Here is an 18,518-nt window from a genome sequence, read left to right as displayed (position 1 = left end):
AGATATTTTGCAAATAGGGCTGCAAGATTGGAGCCACTGTACAAAAATGTTATTGCTACCTGATATTTAGAGACTCGAGACGAGAGAATTTTAGACCAATGTTTTTATTAATCACTTTTATGGCAATTTTTGTGTTGGTAATTCCTCTTATTTTGATCCCTCAGCTGTCTGTGAACAGGGCTGTAAGCATGGAGAATGTTTGGGGGCAAACAAATGCAAATGTTTTCCTGGATTCACTGGAAAAAGCTGCAGCCATGGTAAGTTACACGTACAGTTTTTACAGGTATTCCATATATTGCCATTTTTATTTATTAGTAAAGGCATATGTAAATGTTTATGTTATCAAATTCATTTCAGTTAGAAATGAGTGCTTTTCAGGGCTGGGCATATTGAATACATCTGAAGTATGGAATATCTAGAAGCTGTATCTCACACATGCACACACATACACACACGCACACATAGAGCCCAATTTATCAAATGTCTGTCCGACAGACATCACGGATCATGTCTGAAAGACATCACTGAATGCCGACAGCATACGCTGTCGGAATTTAACATTGCACAAGCAGTTCTGGTGAACTGCTTGTGCAATGCCGCCTCCTGCAGATTCATGGCTAATCGGCCACTAGCAGGGGTATCAATCAACCCGATCGTATGAGATCAAGCGGATTGATGTCCGCAGCCTCAGAGGCCGTGGACCAGTTAGGGAACAGCAGTCTTAAGACCACTGCTTAATAACTGCTGTTTCCGGCGAGCCTAAAGGCTCGCGCGGAAACAGGGACATCAGGGGCCATTCGGCCCTTGATAAATCGGCCTCATGCTGTATATATACGCACTAACGCACATGTACACATATATACACACACTAGCACATACAGGCATATACACACACACATGCACACATACTGTATATATACGCACTAATACACATACATAAACACAAACGCACATGCACACATATATACACACACTAACACATACACGGACATACACACATACTGTATATATATATGCACTAACACAGGAACATAAACACACACATGCACACATACTGTATATATACCCACTAATACACATACACACAAACAAAAGCACACACATATATACACACACTAACACACATACACTCACACACACACACATATATATATATATATATTTATATATACACGCACTAATACACATACACGCACAAACATGCACAAAAAGACACACACACATGCACACATATATACACACACTAACACATACACGCACATGCACACACACTGTATATATATATATATATATGCATTAACACAGGAACACAAACATGCCCACATACTGTATATATACGCACTAACACACATACACACACACAAAAGCACACACATATGTACACATACACAAACACACACACACATATATATATATATATATATATATATATATACACACACGCACTAACACACAGACACACACATACGCACACACAAACAGACAAACATAAGCACACAAATAGTACATATACCAGTGGAGTCAATTTGGTCATTTAATGGTTAACTCTGACTCTCAGTTCACTTTTTGGTAATTTCTCAGCAATGCAATGGAATGCTCAGGTGATGTGCAGTTAATCACTGGTGATCCATCAATGGAAAGTCTTTACATGCCTGAACAAAATGCTTCAGGGCATACATTTCTGAAGGTTGGGATGATTCAGGAAAGTACAAGGAGAACTAGGAAGGGGTTTCCTCTGTGTCTTGTAAGCAATTGTACTGATTAATATTAAAGGTGTATACAAAGTGATAGGAATGGCTTTAATGAAAGAAAAAAAGAAGAAGATTGCAAGCATGAGAATATTCAGTTTCACTACATATGGGGAGTTTTTTAAATTCTATCTACCCACCATACAAATATATCACTAAAACCTACATATAATATTCAGGAAGAGGCAGTACCATCCAGTATGGAAAAAACTATAAAAATAAGTACTATATTAGTGGGTTTATACCCAAATTGGTAATAATCTTCCAAAAAAATGCAAAAGGAATAAATGTTTATTTCATGATTCAGAAAGAGCATGCAAATTTAAACAACTTTCTCATTTACTTCTATAATCAAATTATCTTTGTATCTTTTGTTGAAAAAAAATAAAATAATATATATATATATATATATATATATATATATATATATATATATATATATATATATATATATCAGCAACTAAAACTGAATAGCTAATATAGAGCTTGGATTCATCAGAAAAAAAGAATGTATTAAAGGGACAGTCAAGTACAAAAAAAACTTTAATGTTTCAAATAGGGCATGTGATTTTAAACAACTTTCCAATTTACTTTTATCAACAATTTTGCTTTGTTCTTTTGGTATTCTTAGTTGAAAGCTAAACCTAGGAGGTTCATATGCTAATTTCTTAGACCTTAAAGGCCGCCTCTAATCTAAATGCATTTTATAGTTTTTCATCACTAGAGGGCATTAGTTCACGTGTTTCATATAGATAACATTGAGCTCACGCACGTGAATTTACCATGGAGACAGCTATGATTGGCTAAAATGCAAGTCTGTAAAAAGAACTGAAATAAGGAGGCAGTCTGCTGAGACTTAGATACAAAGTAATTACAGAGGTAAAACATATATTAATATAACAGTGCTGGTTATGCAAAACTGGGGAATTGGTAATTATGGGATTATCTATCTTTTAAAACAACAAAAATTCTGGTGTTGACTGTCCCTTTAAGCATTATAAATATGAGTTAATAAAGATAAGCAGTATCACTAGTGCCATTCCTGTACTATGCTATATATACAATGTATACTGCTGCGCCTGAAGCAGAGTTTTATACTCACATACTGTGTAAGCACGCTGTGAATATCTCTCACTGTTACCCGAAGATTGTGTGCTCATGCAGCACACATACATCCCGGTCTAGAAATAAGAGCATCAAGCAAAGTCATGTTAGGTCAAAGCATTAGCAGTTCAGTTATTCAGCTGTGTTGAAAAAAAAATTAAAAGCGTAAAAAAGAGTTGTGGGAGGACGTGCCATCTAAATTGAGATCATATATCTTACATGATACTCTAGTTTTGCAACAAGTACTACGCCCACCGATTGCTGTTTTTGCTCCAAGAGGCACTTTGTTATAGCTTGTGAAAGATCTGTCTCAAGGTGAACTTGCATGTAAATCACTATGATGCTATTTCTTCCACAATGATTGCTTATTTGTATTCCTCAGTTTTATAAAGTTGTGTTATACCAAATGTTGCATATAAATACCTATGTAAGTGTATTATTATTATCGGTTATTTGTAGAGCTCCAACAGATTCCGCATCACTAGTGTAAAGTATGAATTGTTAAATTATTATTTATTTTTTACATTTATTTTACATTTCCTGGTTTTGCTTCATTATTAAAGGGACATGAAACCCAAATGTTTGCTTTCATGTTTCAGAAAGAGCATGTGATTTCTCCAACATAGGTGTGTCCGGTCCACGGCGTCATCCTTACTTGTGGGATATTCTCTTCCCCAACAGGAAATGGCAAAGAGCCCAGCAAAGCTGGTCACATGATCCCTCCTAGGCTCCGCCTACCCCAGTCATTCTCTTTGCCGTTGTACAGGCAACATCTCCACGGAGATGGCTTAGAGTTTTTTAGTGTTTAACTGTAGTTTTTATTATTCAATCAAGAGTTTGTTATTTTAAAATAGTGCTGGTATGTACTATTTACTCTGAAACAGAAAAGAGATGAAGATTTCTGTTTGTAAGAGGAAAATGATTTTAGCAACCGTTACTAAAATCGATGGCTGTTCCACACAGGACTGTTGAGAGGAATTAACTTCAGTTGAGGGAACAGTGAGCAGAATTTTACTGCTTGAGGTATGACACATTCTAACAAGACGATGTAATGCTGGAAGCTGTCATTTTCCCTATGGGATCCGGTAAGCCATTTTTATTACAGACAATAAATAAGGGCTTCACAAGGGCTTTTTAAGACTGTAGACATTTTCTGGGCTAAATCGATTCATATAATAAACATATTTAGCCTTGAGGAATCATTTTAATCTGGGTATTTTGTAAAATAATATCGGCAGGCACTGTTTTGGACACCTTATTCTCTAGGGGCTTTCCCTAATCATAGGCAGAGTCTCATTTTCGCGCCGGTATTGCGCACTTGTTTTTGAGAAGCATGACATGCAGTCGCATGTGTGAGGAGCTCTGATACATAGAAAAGACTTTCTGAAGGCGTCATTTGGTATCGTATTCCCCTTTGGGCTTGGTTGGGTCTCAGCAAAGCAGATACCAGGGACTGTAAAGGGGTTAAAGATAAAAACGGCTCCGGTTCCGTTATTTTAAGGGTTAAAGCTTCCAAATTTGGTGTGCAATACTTTTAAGGCTTTAAGACACTGTGGTGAAATTTTGGTGAATTTTGAACAATTCCTTCATACTTTTTCGCAATTGCAGTAATAAAGTGTGTTCAGTTTAAAATTTAAAGTGACAGTAACGGTTTTATTTTAAAACGTTTTTTGTACTTTGTTATCAAGTTTATGCCTGTTTAACATGTCTGAACTACCAGATAGACTGTGTTCTGAATGTGGGGAAGCCAAGGTTCCTTCTCATTTAAATAGATGTGATTTATGTGACACAAAATTTAGAGAAAATGATGCCCAAGATGATTCCTCAAGTGAGGGGAGTAAGCATGGTACTGCATCATCCCCTCCTTCGTCTACACCAGTCTTGCCCACTCAGGAGGCCCCTAGTACATCTAGCGCGCCAATACTCCTTACTATGCAACAATTAACGGCTGTAATGGATAATTCTATCAAAAACATTTTAGCCAAAATGCCCACTTAACAGCGTAAGCGCGACTGCTCTGTTTTAGATAATACTGAAGAGCATGAGGACGCTGATGATATTGTTTTTGAAGGGCCCCTACACCAGTCTGAGGGGGCCAGGGAGGTTTTGTCTGAGGGAGAAATTTCAGATTCAGGGAAAATTTCTCAACAAGCTGAACCTGATGTGATTACATTTAAATTTAAGTTGGAACATCTCCGCGCTCTGCTTAAGGAGGTGTTATCCACTCTGGATGATTGTGAGAATTTGATCATCCCAGAGAAACTATGTAAAATGGACAAGTTCCTAGAGGTCCCGGGGCCCCCAGAAGCTTTTCCTATACCCAAGCGGGTGGCGGACATTGTAAATAAAGAATGGGAAAGGCCCGGTATACCTTTCGTCCCTCCCCCCATATTTAAAAAATTGTTTCCTATGGTCGACCCCAGAAAGGACTTATGGCAGACAGTCCCCAAGGTCGAGGGGGCGGTTTCTACTTTAAACAAACGCACCACTATACCCATAGAAGATAGTTGTGCTTTCAAAGATCCTATGGATAAAAAATTAGAAGGTTTGCTTAAAAAGATGTTTGTTCAGCAAGGTTACCTTCTACAACCAATTTCATGCATTGTCCCTGTCACTACAGCCGCGTGTTTCTGGTTCGATGAGCTAGAAAAGGCGATCACTAGTGATTCTCCTCCTTATGAGGAGATTATGGACAGAATCCGTGCTCTCAAATTGGCTAATTCTTTCACCCTAGACGCCACTTTGCAATTGGCTAGGTTAGCGGCGAAAAATTCTGGGTTTGCTATTGTGGCGCGCAGAGCGCTTTGGTTGAAATCTTGGTCAGCGGATGCGTCTTCCAAGAACAAATTGCTTAACATTCCTTTCAAGGGGAAAACGCTGTTTGGCCCTGACTTGAAAGAGATTATCTCTGATATCACTGGGGGTAAGGGCCACGCCCTTCCTCAGGATAGGTCTTTCAAGGCCAAAAATAAACCTAATTTTCGTCCCTTTCGTAGAAACGGACCAGCCCCAAGTGCTACGTCCTCTAAGCAAGAGGGTAATACTTCTCAAGCCAAGCCAGCCTGGAGACCAATGCAAGGCTGGAACAAGGGAAAGCAGGCCAAGAAACCTGCCACTGCTACCAAGACAGCATGAACTGTTGGCCCCCGATCCGGGACCGGATCTGGTGGGGGGCAGACTCTCTCTCTTCGCTCAGGCTTGGGCAAGAGATGTTCTGGATCCTTGGGCACTAGAAATAGTCTCCCAAGGTTATCTTCTGGAATTCAAGGGGCTTCCCCCAAGGGGGAGGTTCCACAGGTCTCAATTGTCTTCAGACCACATAAAAAAACAGGCATTCTTACATTGTGTAGAAGACCTGTTAAAAATGGGAGTGATTCATCCTGTTCCATTAGGGGAACAAGGGATGGGGTTCTACTCCAATCTGTTCGTAGTTCCCAAAAAAGAGGGAACGTTCAGACCAATCTTAGATCTCAAGATCCTAAACAAGTTTCTCAAGGTTCCATCGTTCAAAATGGAAACCATTCGAACAATTCTTCCTTCCATCCAGGAAGGTCAATTCATGACCACGGTGGATTTAAAGGATGCGTATCTACATATTCCTATCCACAAGGAACATCATCGGTTCCTAAGGTTCGCATTCCTGGACAAGCATTACCAGTTCGTGGCACTTCCTTTCGGATTAGCCACTGCTCCAAGGATTTTCACAAAGGTACTAGGGTCCCTTCTAGCGGTGCTAAGACCAAGGGGCATTGCAGTAGTACCTTACTTGGACGACATTCTGATTCAAGCGTCGTCCCTTCCTCAAGCAAAGGCTCACACGGACATAGTCCTGGCCTTTCTCAGATCTCACGGATGGAAAGTGAACGTAGAAAAGAGTTCTCTATCTCCGTCAACAAGGGTTCCCTTCTTGGGAACAATAATAGACTCCTTAGAAATGAGGATTTTTCTGACAGAGGCCAGAAAAACAAAACTTCTAAACTCTTGTCAAATACTTAATTCCGTTCCTCTTCCTTCCATAGCGCAGTGCATGGAAGTAATAGGTTTGATGGTAGCGGCAATGAACATAGTTCCTTTTGCGCGCATTCATCTAAGACCATTACAACTGTGCATGCTCAGTCAGTGGAATGGGGACTATACAGACTTGTCTCCGACGATACAAGTAAATCAGAGGACCAGAGATTCACTCCGTTGGTGGCTGTCCCTGGACAACCTGTCACAAGGGATGAACTTCCGCAGGCCAGAGTGGGTCATTGTCACGACCGACGCCAGTCTGATGGGCTGGGGCGCGGTCTGGGGACCCCTGAAAGCTCAGGGTCTTTGGTCTCGGGAAGAATCTCTTCTACCGATAAATATTCTGGAACTGAGAGCGATACTCAATGCTCTCAAGGCTTGGCCTCAGCTAGCAAAGGCCAAGTTCATACGGTTTCAATCAGACAACATGACGACTGTTGCGTACATCAACCATCAGGGGGGAACAAGGAGTTCCCTGGCGATGGAAGAAGTGACCAAAATCATTCAATGGGCGGAGACTCACTCCTGCCACCTGTCTGCAATCCACATCCCAGGAGTGGAAAATTGGGAAGCGGATTTTCTGAGTCGTCAGACATTACATCCGGGGGAGTGGGAACTCCATCCGGAAATCTTTGCCCAAATTACTCAACTGTGGGGCATTCCAGACATGGATCTGATGGCCTCTCGTCAGAACTTCAAGGTTCCTTGCTACGGGTCCAGATCCAGGGATCCCAAGGCGACTCTAGTAGATGCACTAGTAGCACCTTGGACCTTCAAACTAGCTTATGTATTCCCGCCGTTTCCTCTCATCCCCAGGCTGGTAGCCAGGATCAATCAGGAGAGGGCATCGGTGATCTTGATAGCTCCTGCGTGGCCACGCAGGACTTGGTATGCAGATCTGGTGAATATGTCATCGGCTCCACCATGGAAGCTACCTTTGAGACGAGACCTTCTTGTTCAAGGTCCGTTCGAACATCCGAATCTGGTCTCACTCCAACTGACTGCTTGGAGATTGAACGCTTGATCTTATCAAAGCGAGGGTTCTCAGATTCTGTTATTGATACTCTTGTTCAGGCCAGAAAGCCTGTAACTAGAAAAATTTACCACAAAATATGGAAAAAATATATCTGTTGGTGTGAATCTAAAGGATTCCCTTGGGACAAGGTAAAAATTCCTAAGATTCTATCCTTTCTTCAAGAAGGATTGGAGAAAGGATTATCTGCAAGTTCCTTGAAGGGACAGATTTCTGCCTTGTCTGTGTTACTTCACAAAAAGTTGGCAGCTGTGCCAGATGTTCAAGCCTTTGTTCAGGCTCTGGTTAGAATCAAGCCTGTTTACAAACCTTTGACTCCTCCTTGGAGTCTCAACTTAGTTCTTTCAGTTCTTCAGGGGGTTCCGTTTGAACCCTTACATTCCGTTGATATTAAGTTATTATCTTGGAAAGTTTTGTTTTTGGTTGCAATTTCTTCTGCTAGAAGAGTTTCAGAATTATCTGCTCTGCAGTGTTCTCCTCCTTATCTGGTGTTCCATGCAGATAAGGTGGTTTTGCGTACTAAACCTGGTTTTCTTCCGAAAGTTGTTTCTAACAAAAACATTAACCAGGAGATAGTCGTGCCTTCTTTGTGTCCGAATCCAGTTTCAAAGAAGGAACGTTTGTTGCACAATTTGGATGTTGTTCGCGCTCTAAAATTCTATTTAGATGCTACAAAGGATTTTAGACAAACATCTTCCTTGTTTGTTGTTTACTCTGGTAAAAGGAGAGGTCAAAAAGCAACTTCTACCTCTCTCTCTTTTTGGATTAAAAGCATCATCAGATTGGCTTATGAGACTGCCGGACGGCAGCCTCCTGAAAGAATCACAGCTCATTCAACTAGGGCTGTGGCTTCCACATGGGCCTTCAAGAACGAGGCTTCTGTTGATCAGATATGTCGGGCAGCGACTTGGTCTTCACTGCACACTTTTACCAAATTTTACAAGTTTGATACTTTTGCTTCTTCTGAGGCTATTTTTGGGAGAAAGGTTTTGCAAGCCGTGGTGCCTTCCATTTAGGTGACCTGATTTGCTCCCTCCCTTCATCCGTGTCCTAAAGCTTTGGTATTGGTTCCCACAAGTAAGGATGACGCCGTGGACCGGACACACCTATGTTGGAGAAAACAGAATTTATGTTTACCTGATAAATTACTTTCTCCAACGGTGTGTCCGGTCCACGGCCCGCCCTGGTTTTTTAATCAGGTCTGATAATTTATTTTCTTTAACTACAGTCACCACGGTATCATATGGTTTCTCCTATGCAAATATTCCTCCTTTACGTCGGTCGAATGACTGGGGTAGGCGGAGCCTAGGAGGGATCATGTGACCAGCTTTGCTGGGCTCTTTGCCATTTCCTGTTGGGGAAGAGAATATCCCACAAGTAAGGATGACGCCGTGGACCGGACACACCGTTGGAGAAAGTAATTTATCAGGTAAACATAAATTCTGTTTTTAAACAACTTTCCAATTTACTTATATTATTTAATTCGCTTCCTTCTCTTGTTATCTTTTGCTGAAAGGTTTATCTAGGTAAGCTCAGGAGCAGCAAAGAACCTAGGTTCTAGCTGCTTATTGGTGGCTGCATATATACACCCATGTTTTGAGTTAGAAACCAGTAGTGCATTGCTGCTCTTTCAAGACATTACACCAAGAGACTGAAGCAAATTTGATAACAGAACTAAACTGGAAAGAAACTGTTTGGGTTTAATGTCCCTTTAATTATTCTTTTACGCTGATCCCTGTATTATTTCTAAAATACGGGGCATTTCAATTTGCAATAATAGTGTCTATTTGCATAGTTATATTATTTTCTTTATGATGCTGTAGGTTAAAGGGACATTGCAGTTATCTTTTTTTCTTTGTTTCATCTAAAGTAAAATATTATGCTTTGTCATACAGTTCCAAATACATATCAGAAAAATTTGTTTAAAACTTGAAAAATTCTAGTTAACTTTTGGCTTTGCTTCGCCTGAAATAGGACACACATTTCAGTTATATATGCTATATATACATGTGTAAATGCTGATCTTTCATATGCATGATAGAGTACAATGTCCCTTTAAGTTATAGAATGATCCTTGAACTTAAACTGAACTCCATTTCTTTTCCACTTAGAATGAGTTACTTGGCAAAATAAAATATAAAAACTAGTGTCTACATATTTCTGAATGCAATGTTTTTTGCAGATCTCAATGAATGTGGTCTTAAGCCACGACCTTGTGAACACAGATGTATGAACACTCACGGCAGCTACAAGTGCTATTGTCTAAATGGGTATATGTTGATGCCAGATGGCTCTTGTTCAAGTAAGTTATCATAACATTCCCATATGTATATACTGTTTCTTTTCCAGGTTAGGGCTAAATGTGGCAGACATTTATTTCACAAATCTCAAGATATCACAAAGCAAACTAGGTGAGGAAGAAAAATAAATCATAAATAATTATGTATCGCATTTATTTTGTGTGTGTGTGAGGATTGACTTTCCTTCATTTTATCCTGTTTTTGTTCAAGTGGTTACTTATGATGTAAACTGAGCTATTCCTTACTGTTATAATTTAGAATGAAATCTTAAAAATGCACATTCTTATACCATATATTAAAAGCAGATGTCCTGAAAAGTCATCCTCTTGACTGGCATACAGTTTGCTACAAATGTTATCAAATTTCTCAAATTAGTGGTCTTGACAATAATTGTATTAATCGTCTAGTGCTTGTTATATAGTCAGTTATTGCTTTGTAAAAAGTCATTATGACTTTTAATATTTAGTTTTTTTGAAAATTGAAGGAAAATGATAAATTTATAATAATTACTGGCAAAAAATATTAAATGCCTCTCCAGTCTCGCCAGTTCCTATGTCATTCTATGTAGCTGATTCGCTGAACAATGAGGACATGAGATATCGTATGAGATGGCAAAGCTGGAGGCCAAAGACCGCTTTAGTGAAATTTGCCCAATGAGAATTAGCACTTTTTGGTTACTTTCAATTTTTTTCTAAACTAAATATCTTTATAGAATTCCTAATTCTATTAAATAAACATAGATATTGACGGCAGATAAGAGCCATAGGCCCAGCAAGTCTGCCCGACCTTACCTAACAGTATAAACTTATCTAGTTCGTAGGATAGCCTTATGCTTGTCCCATGCATTTTTAAAGTCCCCCACAGTGTTTGTTGCTACTACCTCATGAGGAAGTTTATTGCATAAATCAATCACTCTTTCTGTAAAGAAGTTCTTCCTCAAATTACTCCTGAATCTACTACCCTTTAGCTTGAGCTCATGACCCCTTGTTCTTGAATTTTCCATTTTATGTAAAATACCCAGAGCCTCAGTTTTACTAAACCCTTTAATGTACTTGAAAGTTGCTATCATATCACCTCTTTCCCTTCTCTCCTCTAAGCTATACATATTTAGGTCATTGAGCCTATCCTGGTAAGTTTTATTTTTTAGACCATGTACCATTTTGGTAGCCCTCCTTTGCACAGATTCAAGTTTGTTAATATCCTTCTGAAGATATGGCCTCCAGAACTGCACACAATACTCAAGATGAGGCCTAACTAATGATCTATAAAGTGGCATAAGAACCTTACTATTTCTGCTGCAAATACCTCTACCAATACATCCAAGCATTCTGCTAGCCTTACTCGCTGCATTACTACATTGTTTACTAAGTTTTAAATCATCTGAAATAATAATTCCCAAGTCCTGTTCCTCATCTGTAACAGTCAGTAAAGTGTCATTGAGTCTGTAATTAACATTTGGATTTTTCTTCCCTAAATGCATTATTTTACACTTTGCTGTGTTAAACTTTAGATCCCAGTCATTTGTCCAATCCTCCAATTGTTGTATATCACTTCTCATTTTGTCTACCCCCCCTGGAACATCCACTCTGTTGCAAATTTTTGTATCATCTGCAAAGAGACATACTTTCCCCTGTAGCCCTTTGCTGATATCACAGATAAATATGTTAAACAAAACAGGCCCCTGAACTGACCCCTGAGGAACACCACTAGTAACAGCCCCCTCTGCTGAATGAACTCCATTTACTAAGACACTTTGTTTTCTGTCCTTAAGCCAGCATTCCACCCAGTTCACAATTTTTGAATCTAGACCAAGGAGATATAGTTTGTGAATTAGTTTATTGTGTGGGACGATGTCAAATGCTTTGCTGAAATCTAGATATGCTACATCAACTGCTCCACCCTTGTCTAATACTTTTGTTACATAATCAAAGAAGTCAATTAGATTAGTCTGGCATGATCTCCCTGAAGTAAAACCATGCTGATTTTGGTCCTCTAAATTGTTTGTCTTTATGTAAGTCATAATTCTTTCTTTTAAGAGGCTTTCCATTAATTTCCCTACTACTGAAGTTAAACTAACTGGCCTGTAGTTGCCAGATTCTTCTCTACTGCTCTTTTTATGAAGAGGTATTACATTTGCTATTCTCCAATCATCTGGGACAGCTCCTGTTAATAGTGACTGATTAAACAGATCAGTTAATGGGACAGTTAGCACTGATCGAAGTTCTTTTAAAACCCTTGGATGAATATTATCAGGACCCACTGCCTTTTTAACATTTATTTTTTATAATGCTAACAAAACCTCATCCTCTGTAAAAAGATTACTGTTAAGCTTGTTTCTATTTTTCGTAGCATCCCTTAATGTAGACATTGTATCTTCACAATCTTTTGTGAAAACAGAACAGAAGTAATCATTGAGACAGTCTGCAATCTGCTTATCTCCTTCTATTATTCTACCATCAACTGATTTCAATTTTACTATTCCTACCTTATTTTTTCTTCTTTCACTGATATATCTAAATAATGTTTTGTCCCCATGTTTTACTGACTGTGCTATCTTCTCTTCTGCATGAGCTTTAACCTTCCTAATTAACTGCTTAGTCTTTTTGTTGTTGGAGTCTCCATATTTTCATATCATCATCTGCTTGTGTGTGTCTGTAATTTTTATAAGCTATCTTTCTCTTGTTAAGTGTATCCAGTCCACGGATCATCCATTACTTATGGGATATTAACTCCTCCCCAACAGGAAGTGCAAGAGGATTCACCCAGCAGAGCTGCTATATAGCTCCTCCCCTAACTGCCATTACCTGTCATTCTCTTGCACCCAACGACTAGATAGGATGTGTGAGAGGACTATGGTGATTATATTTAGTTTTATACCTTCAATCAAAAGTTTGTTATTTTATAATAGCACCGGAGTGTGTTATTCCTTCTCTGGTAGAATTTGAAGAAGAATCTACCTGAGTTTTTACTATGATTTTAGCCGGCGTAGTTAAGATCATATTGCTGTTTCTCGGCCATCTGAGGAGAGGTAAACTTCAGATCAGGGGACAGCGGGCAGATTAATCTGCAAAGAGGTATGTAGCAGCTTATTATTTTCTGACAATGGAATTGATGAGAAAATTCTGCCATACCGATATAATGTAAACTCAGCCTTAAATGCAGTAGCAGCAACTGGTATCAGGCTGTCATGTATGTATATTTTACACTTCAGTATTCTGGGGAATGGCACTTCACTGGAATTATACTGTGTGCATAAGACTTTAGCCTAATTTGCAGGGACTGGCAACAGGCTCTTTAATAACACTTAATTTATGTTAAACGTTTTTTGCTGGCATGTAAAATCGTTTCATTTTCTGAGGTACTGGGTGAATAAAATGTTTTGGGCATTATTTTTTCCACTTGGCAGTTGTTTTATTTAATTTATGACAGTTTACTGATCTCTCTCACTGTTGTGTGTGAGGGGGAGGTCAAAAAATTCAGTCAGAAGCTCATTGTATTTCCTGCATGATCCGGTTCATCTCTACAGAACTCAGGGGTCTTCAAAACTTGTTTTGAGGGAGGTAATCATTCACAGCAGAGCTGTGAGATTGTAGTTGACTGTGATAAAAAACGTTTATTTCTGTAACTTTTTTTTCTGCTATCAGGGTTAGTTATCCTTCGCTAATGGGAACAAGCCTTTGCTAAAATTGTGTTTTTGACAAAGATTTGATGCTATAACCTTTCAGTTTATTAACTTTCAACTGTCATAACTCTTTCTGTGCTTCTTATAGGCACAGTACGTTTTCATATTATAGTAAATTACTTGAAAAGTATTTCCAAGTTGCTAGTTTATTTGCTAGTGTGTTAAACATGTCTGATTCAGAGGAAGACATCTGTGCTATATGTGCTAATGCCAAAGTGGAGCCCAATAGAAATTTATGTACTAACTGTATTGATGCTACTTTAAATAAAAGTCAATCTGTACAAATTGAACACATTTCACCAAACAACGAGGGGAGAGTTATGCCGACTAACTCGCCTCACGTGTCAGTACCTGCATCTCCCGCTCGGGGGGGTGCGTGATATTGTGGCGCCGAGTACATCTGGGCGGCCATTACAAATCACATTACAGGATATGGCTACTGTTATGACTGAAGTTTTGGCTAAATTACCAGAACTAAGAGGTAAGTGTGATCACTCTGGGGTGAGAACAGAGTGCGCTGATAATGTTAGGGCCATGTCAGATACTGCGTCACAACTTGCAGAACATGAGGACGGAGAGCTTCATTCTGCGGCTGACAGTTCTGATCCAAACAGATTGGATTCAGATATTTCAAATTTTAAATTTAAGCTGGAAAACCTCCGTGTATTACTAGGGGAGGTGTTAGCGGCTCTGAATGATTGTAACACAGTTGCAATACCAGAAAAAATGTGTAGGTTGGATAAATATTTTGCGGTACCGTCGAGTACTGACGTTTTTCCTATACCTAAGAGACTTACTGAAATTGTTACTAAGGAGTGGGATAGACCCGGTGTGCCGTTCTCACCCCCTCCGATATTTAGAAAGATGTTTCCAATAGACACCACCACATGGGACTTATGGCAAACGATCCCTAAGGTGGAGGGAGCAGTTTCTACTTTAGCTAAGCGTACCACTATCCCGGTGGAGGATAGCTGTGCCTTTTCAGATCCAATGGATAAAAAGTTAGAGGGTTACCTTAAGAAAATGTTTGTTCAACAAGGTTTTATATTGCAACCCCTTGCATGCATTGCGCCTGTCACGGCTGCAGCAGCATTTTGGTTTGAGTCTCTGGAAGGGACACTTGAATCAGCTCCATTAGATGAGATTACACACAGGCTTAAAGCTCTTAAGTTAGCTAACTCATTTATTTCAGATGCCGTAGTACATTTAACTAAGCTTACGGCTAAGAATTCCGGATTCGCCATTCAGGCGCGCAGAGCACTGTGGCTAAAATCCTGGTCAGCTGACGTTACTTCTAAGTCTAAATTTCTTAATATACCTTTCAAAGGGCAGACCTTATTCGGGCCCGGATTGAAAGAAATTATCGCTGACATTACAGGAGGTAAAGGCCATGCCCTGCCTCAAGACAGAGCCAAACCTAAGGCTAGACAATCTAATTTTCGTTCCTTTCGGAATTTCAAAGCAGGAGCAGCATCAACTTCCTCTGCTCCAAAACAAGAAGGATCTGTTGCTCGCTACAGACAAGGCTGGAGACCTAACCAGTCCTGGAACCAGGGCAAGCAGGCCAGGAAACCTGCTGGTGCCCCTAAAACAGCATGAATTGAGGGCCCCCGATCCGGGAATGGATCTAGTGGGGGGCAGACTTTCTCTCTTCGCCCAGGCTTGGGCAAGAGATGTCCAGGATCCCTGGGCGCTAGAGATAATATCTCAGGGATACCTTCTGGACTTCAAATACTCTCCCCCAAGAGAGAGATTTCATCTGTCAAGGTTGTCAACAAACCAAATAAAGAAAGAGGCGTTTCTACGCTGCGTACAAGAGCTTTTATTAATGGGAGTTATCCATCCAGTTCCACGGTCGGAACAGGGACAAGGGTTTTACTCAAATCTGTTTGTGGTTCCCAAAAAAGAGGGAACTTTCAGGCCAATCCTGGATTTAAAGATCCTAAACAAATTCCTAAGAGTTCCATCGTTCAAAATGGAGACTATTCGGACAATTTTACCCATGATCCAAATGGGTCAGTACATGACCACAGTGGATTTAAAGGATGCTTACCTTCACATACCGATTCACAAAGATCATTACTGGTATCTAAGGTTTGCCTTTCTAGACAGGCATTACCAGTTTGTAGCTCTTCCATTCGGATTGGCTACTGCTCCGAGAATCTTCACAAAGGTTCTGGGTGCTCTTCTGGCGGTACTAAGACCGCGAGGAATTGCGGTAGCTCCGTACCTAGACGACATTCTGATACAAGCTTCAAGCTTTCAAACTGCCAAGTCTCATACAGAGTTAGTACTGGCATTTCTAAGGTCGCATGGATGGAAGGTGAACGAAAAGAAGAGTTCTCTCTTTCCACTCACAAGAGTTCCCTTCTTGGGGACTCTTATAGATTCTGTAGAAATGAAGATTTACCTGACAGAAGACAGGTTAACAAAGCTTCAAAATGCATGCCGTGTCCTTCATTCCATTCAACACCCGTCAGCTCAATGCATGGAGGTGATCGGCTTAATGGTAGCAGCAATGGACATAGTACCCTTTGCACGCCTACATCTCAGACCGCTGCAATTGTGCATGCTAAGTCAGTGGAATGGGGATTACTCAGACTTGTCCCCTACTCTGAATCTGGATCAAGAGACCAGAAATTCTCTTCTATGGTGGCTTTCTCGGCCACATCTGTCCAGGGGGATGCCATTCAGCAGGCCGGACTGGACAATTGTAACAACAGACGCCAGCCTACTAGGTTGGGGCGCTGTCTGGAATTCTCTGAAGGCTCAGGGACAATGGAATCAGGAGGAGAGTCTCCTACCAATAAACATTCTGGAATTGAGAGCAGTTCTCAATGCCCTTCTGGCTTGGCCCCAGTTAACAACTCGGGGGTTCATCAGGTTTCAGTCGGACAACATCACGACTGTAGCTTACATCAACCATCAGGGAGGGACAAGAAGCTCCCTAGCAATGATGGAAGTATCAAAGATAATTCGCTGGGCAGAGTCTCACTCTTGCCACCTGTCAGCAATCCACATCCCGGGAGTGGAGAACTGGGAGGCGGATTTCTTAAGTCGTCAGACTTTTCATCCGGGGGAGTGGGAACTTCATCCGGAGGTCTTTGCCCAAATACTTCGACGTTGGGGCAAACCAGAGATAGATCTCATGGCATCTCGACAGAACGCCAAGCTTCCTCGTTACGGGTCCAGATCCAGGGATCCGGGAGCGGTTCTGATAGATGCTTTGACAGCACCTTGGACCTTCGGGATGGCTTATGTGTTTCCACCCTTCCCGATGCTTCCTCGATTGATTGCCAGAATCAAACAGGAGAGAGCATCAGTGATTCTAATAGCGCCTGCATGGCCACGCAGGACTTGGTATGCAGATCTAGTGGACATGTCATCCTGTCCACCTTGGTCGCTACCTCTGAAACAGGACCTTCTGATCCAGGGTCCCTTCAAACATCAAAATCTAATTTCTCTGAAGCTGACTGCTTGGAAATTGAACGCTTGATTTTATCAAAACGTGGTTTTTCTGAGTCAGTTATTGATACCTTAATACAGGCTAGGAAGCCTGTTACCAGAAAGATTTACCATAAGATATGGCGCAAATACTTATATTGGTGCGAATCCAAGAGTTACTCATGGAGTAAGGTTAGGATTCCGAGGATATTGTCTTTTCTACAAGAAGGTTTAGAAAAGGGTTTATCCGCTAGTTCCTTAAAGGGACAGATTTCAGCTCTGTCCATTCTTTTACACAAACGTCTGTCAGAAGTTCCGGACGTTCAAGCTTTTTGTCAGGCTTTAGCTAGGATCAAGCCTGTGTTTAAAACTGTTGCTCCACCATGGAGTTTGAACTTAGTTCTTAATGTTTTACAGGGGGTTCCGTTTGAACCCCTTCATTCCATTGATATCAAGTTGTTATCTTGGAAAGTTCTGTTTTTAATGGCGATTTCCTCGGCTCGAAGAGTCTCTGAGTTATCTGCCTTACATTGTGATTCTCCTTATCTGATTTTTCATTCAGACAAGGTAGTTCTGCGTACTAAACCTGGGTTCCTACCTAAGGTGGTCACTAACAGGAATATCAATCAAGAGATTGTGGTTCCATCTTTGTGTCCTAATCCTTCTTCGAAAAAGGAACGTCTGCTACACAATCTAGATGTAGTCCGTGCCCTGAAATTTTATCTACAGGCAACTAAGGATTTTCGACAAACGTCTTCCCTGTTTGTCGTTTATTCTGGTCAGAGGAGAGGTCAAAAAGCTTCGGCTACCTCTCTCTCCTTTTGGCTTCGTAGCATAATACGGTTAGTCTATGAGACTGCTGGACAGCAGCCTCCTGAAAGAATTACAACACATTCTACTAGAGCTGTGGCTTCCACTTGGGCCTTTAAGAATGAGGCTTCTGTTGAACAGATTTGCAAGGCTGCAACTTGGTCTTCTCTTCATACTTTTTCCAAATTTTACAAATTTGACACTTTTGCTTCTTCGGAGGCTGTTTTTGGGAGAAAGGTTCTTCAGGCAGTGGTTCCTTCCGTATAAAGAGCCTGCCTGTCCCTCCCGTCATCCGTGTACTTTAGCTTTGGTATTGGTATCCCATAAGTAATGGATGATCCGTGGACTGGATACACTTAACAAGAGAAAACATAATTTATGCTTAC

At 40.5% G+C, this 18,518-nt stretch overlaps 1 protein-coding gene across 1 annotated transcript in view; it reads left to right on the top strand.

Moving 5' to 3' along the window:
• The window catches only part of EGFL6 (EGF like domain multiple 6), a 354,943-nt gene that overhangs the window by 110,223 nt on the left and 226,202 nt on the right, over positions 1–18,518 (top strand). The window contains exons 3-4 of the mRNA XM_053707585.1: positions 165–257; positions 10,079–10,198. Of these exons, the coding sequence (XP_053563560.1) occupies positions 165–257; positions 10,079–10,198 (213 nt within the window). The remainder of the gene's footprint in view (positions 1–164; positions 258–10,078; positions 10,199–18,518) is intronic.

This window comes from Bombina bombina, chromosome 3 (genome assembly GCF_027579735.1).
Source record: "Bombina bombina isolate aBomBom1 chromosome 3, aBomBom1.pri, whole genome shotgun sequence".
NCBI classification, from domain to species: domain Eukaryota; kingdom Metazoa; phylum Chordata; class Amphibia; order Anura; family Bombinatoridae; genus Bombina; species Bombina bombina.
The sequence above is the reverse complement of the archived record's forward strand: the minus strand, read 5'-3'. Positions and strand labels throughout refer to the sequence as shown.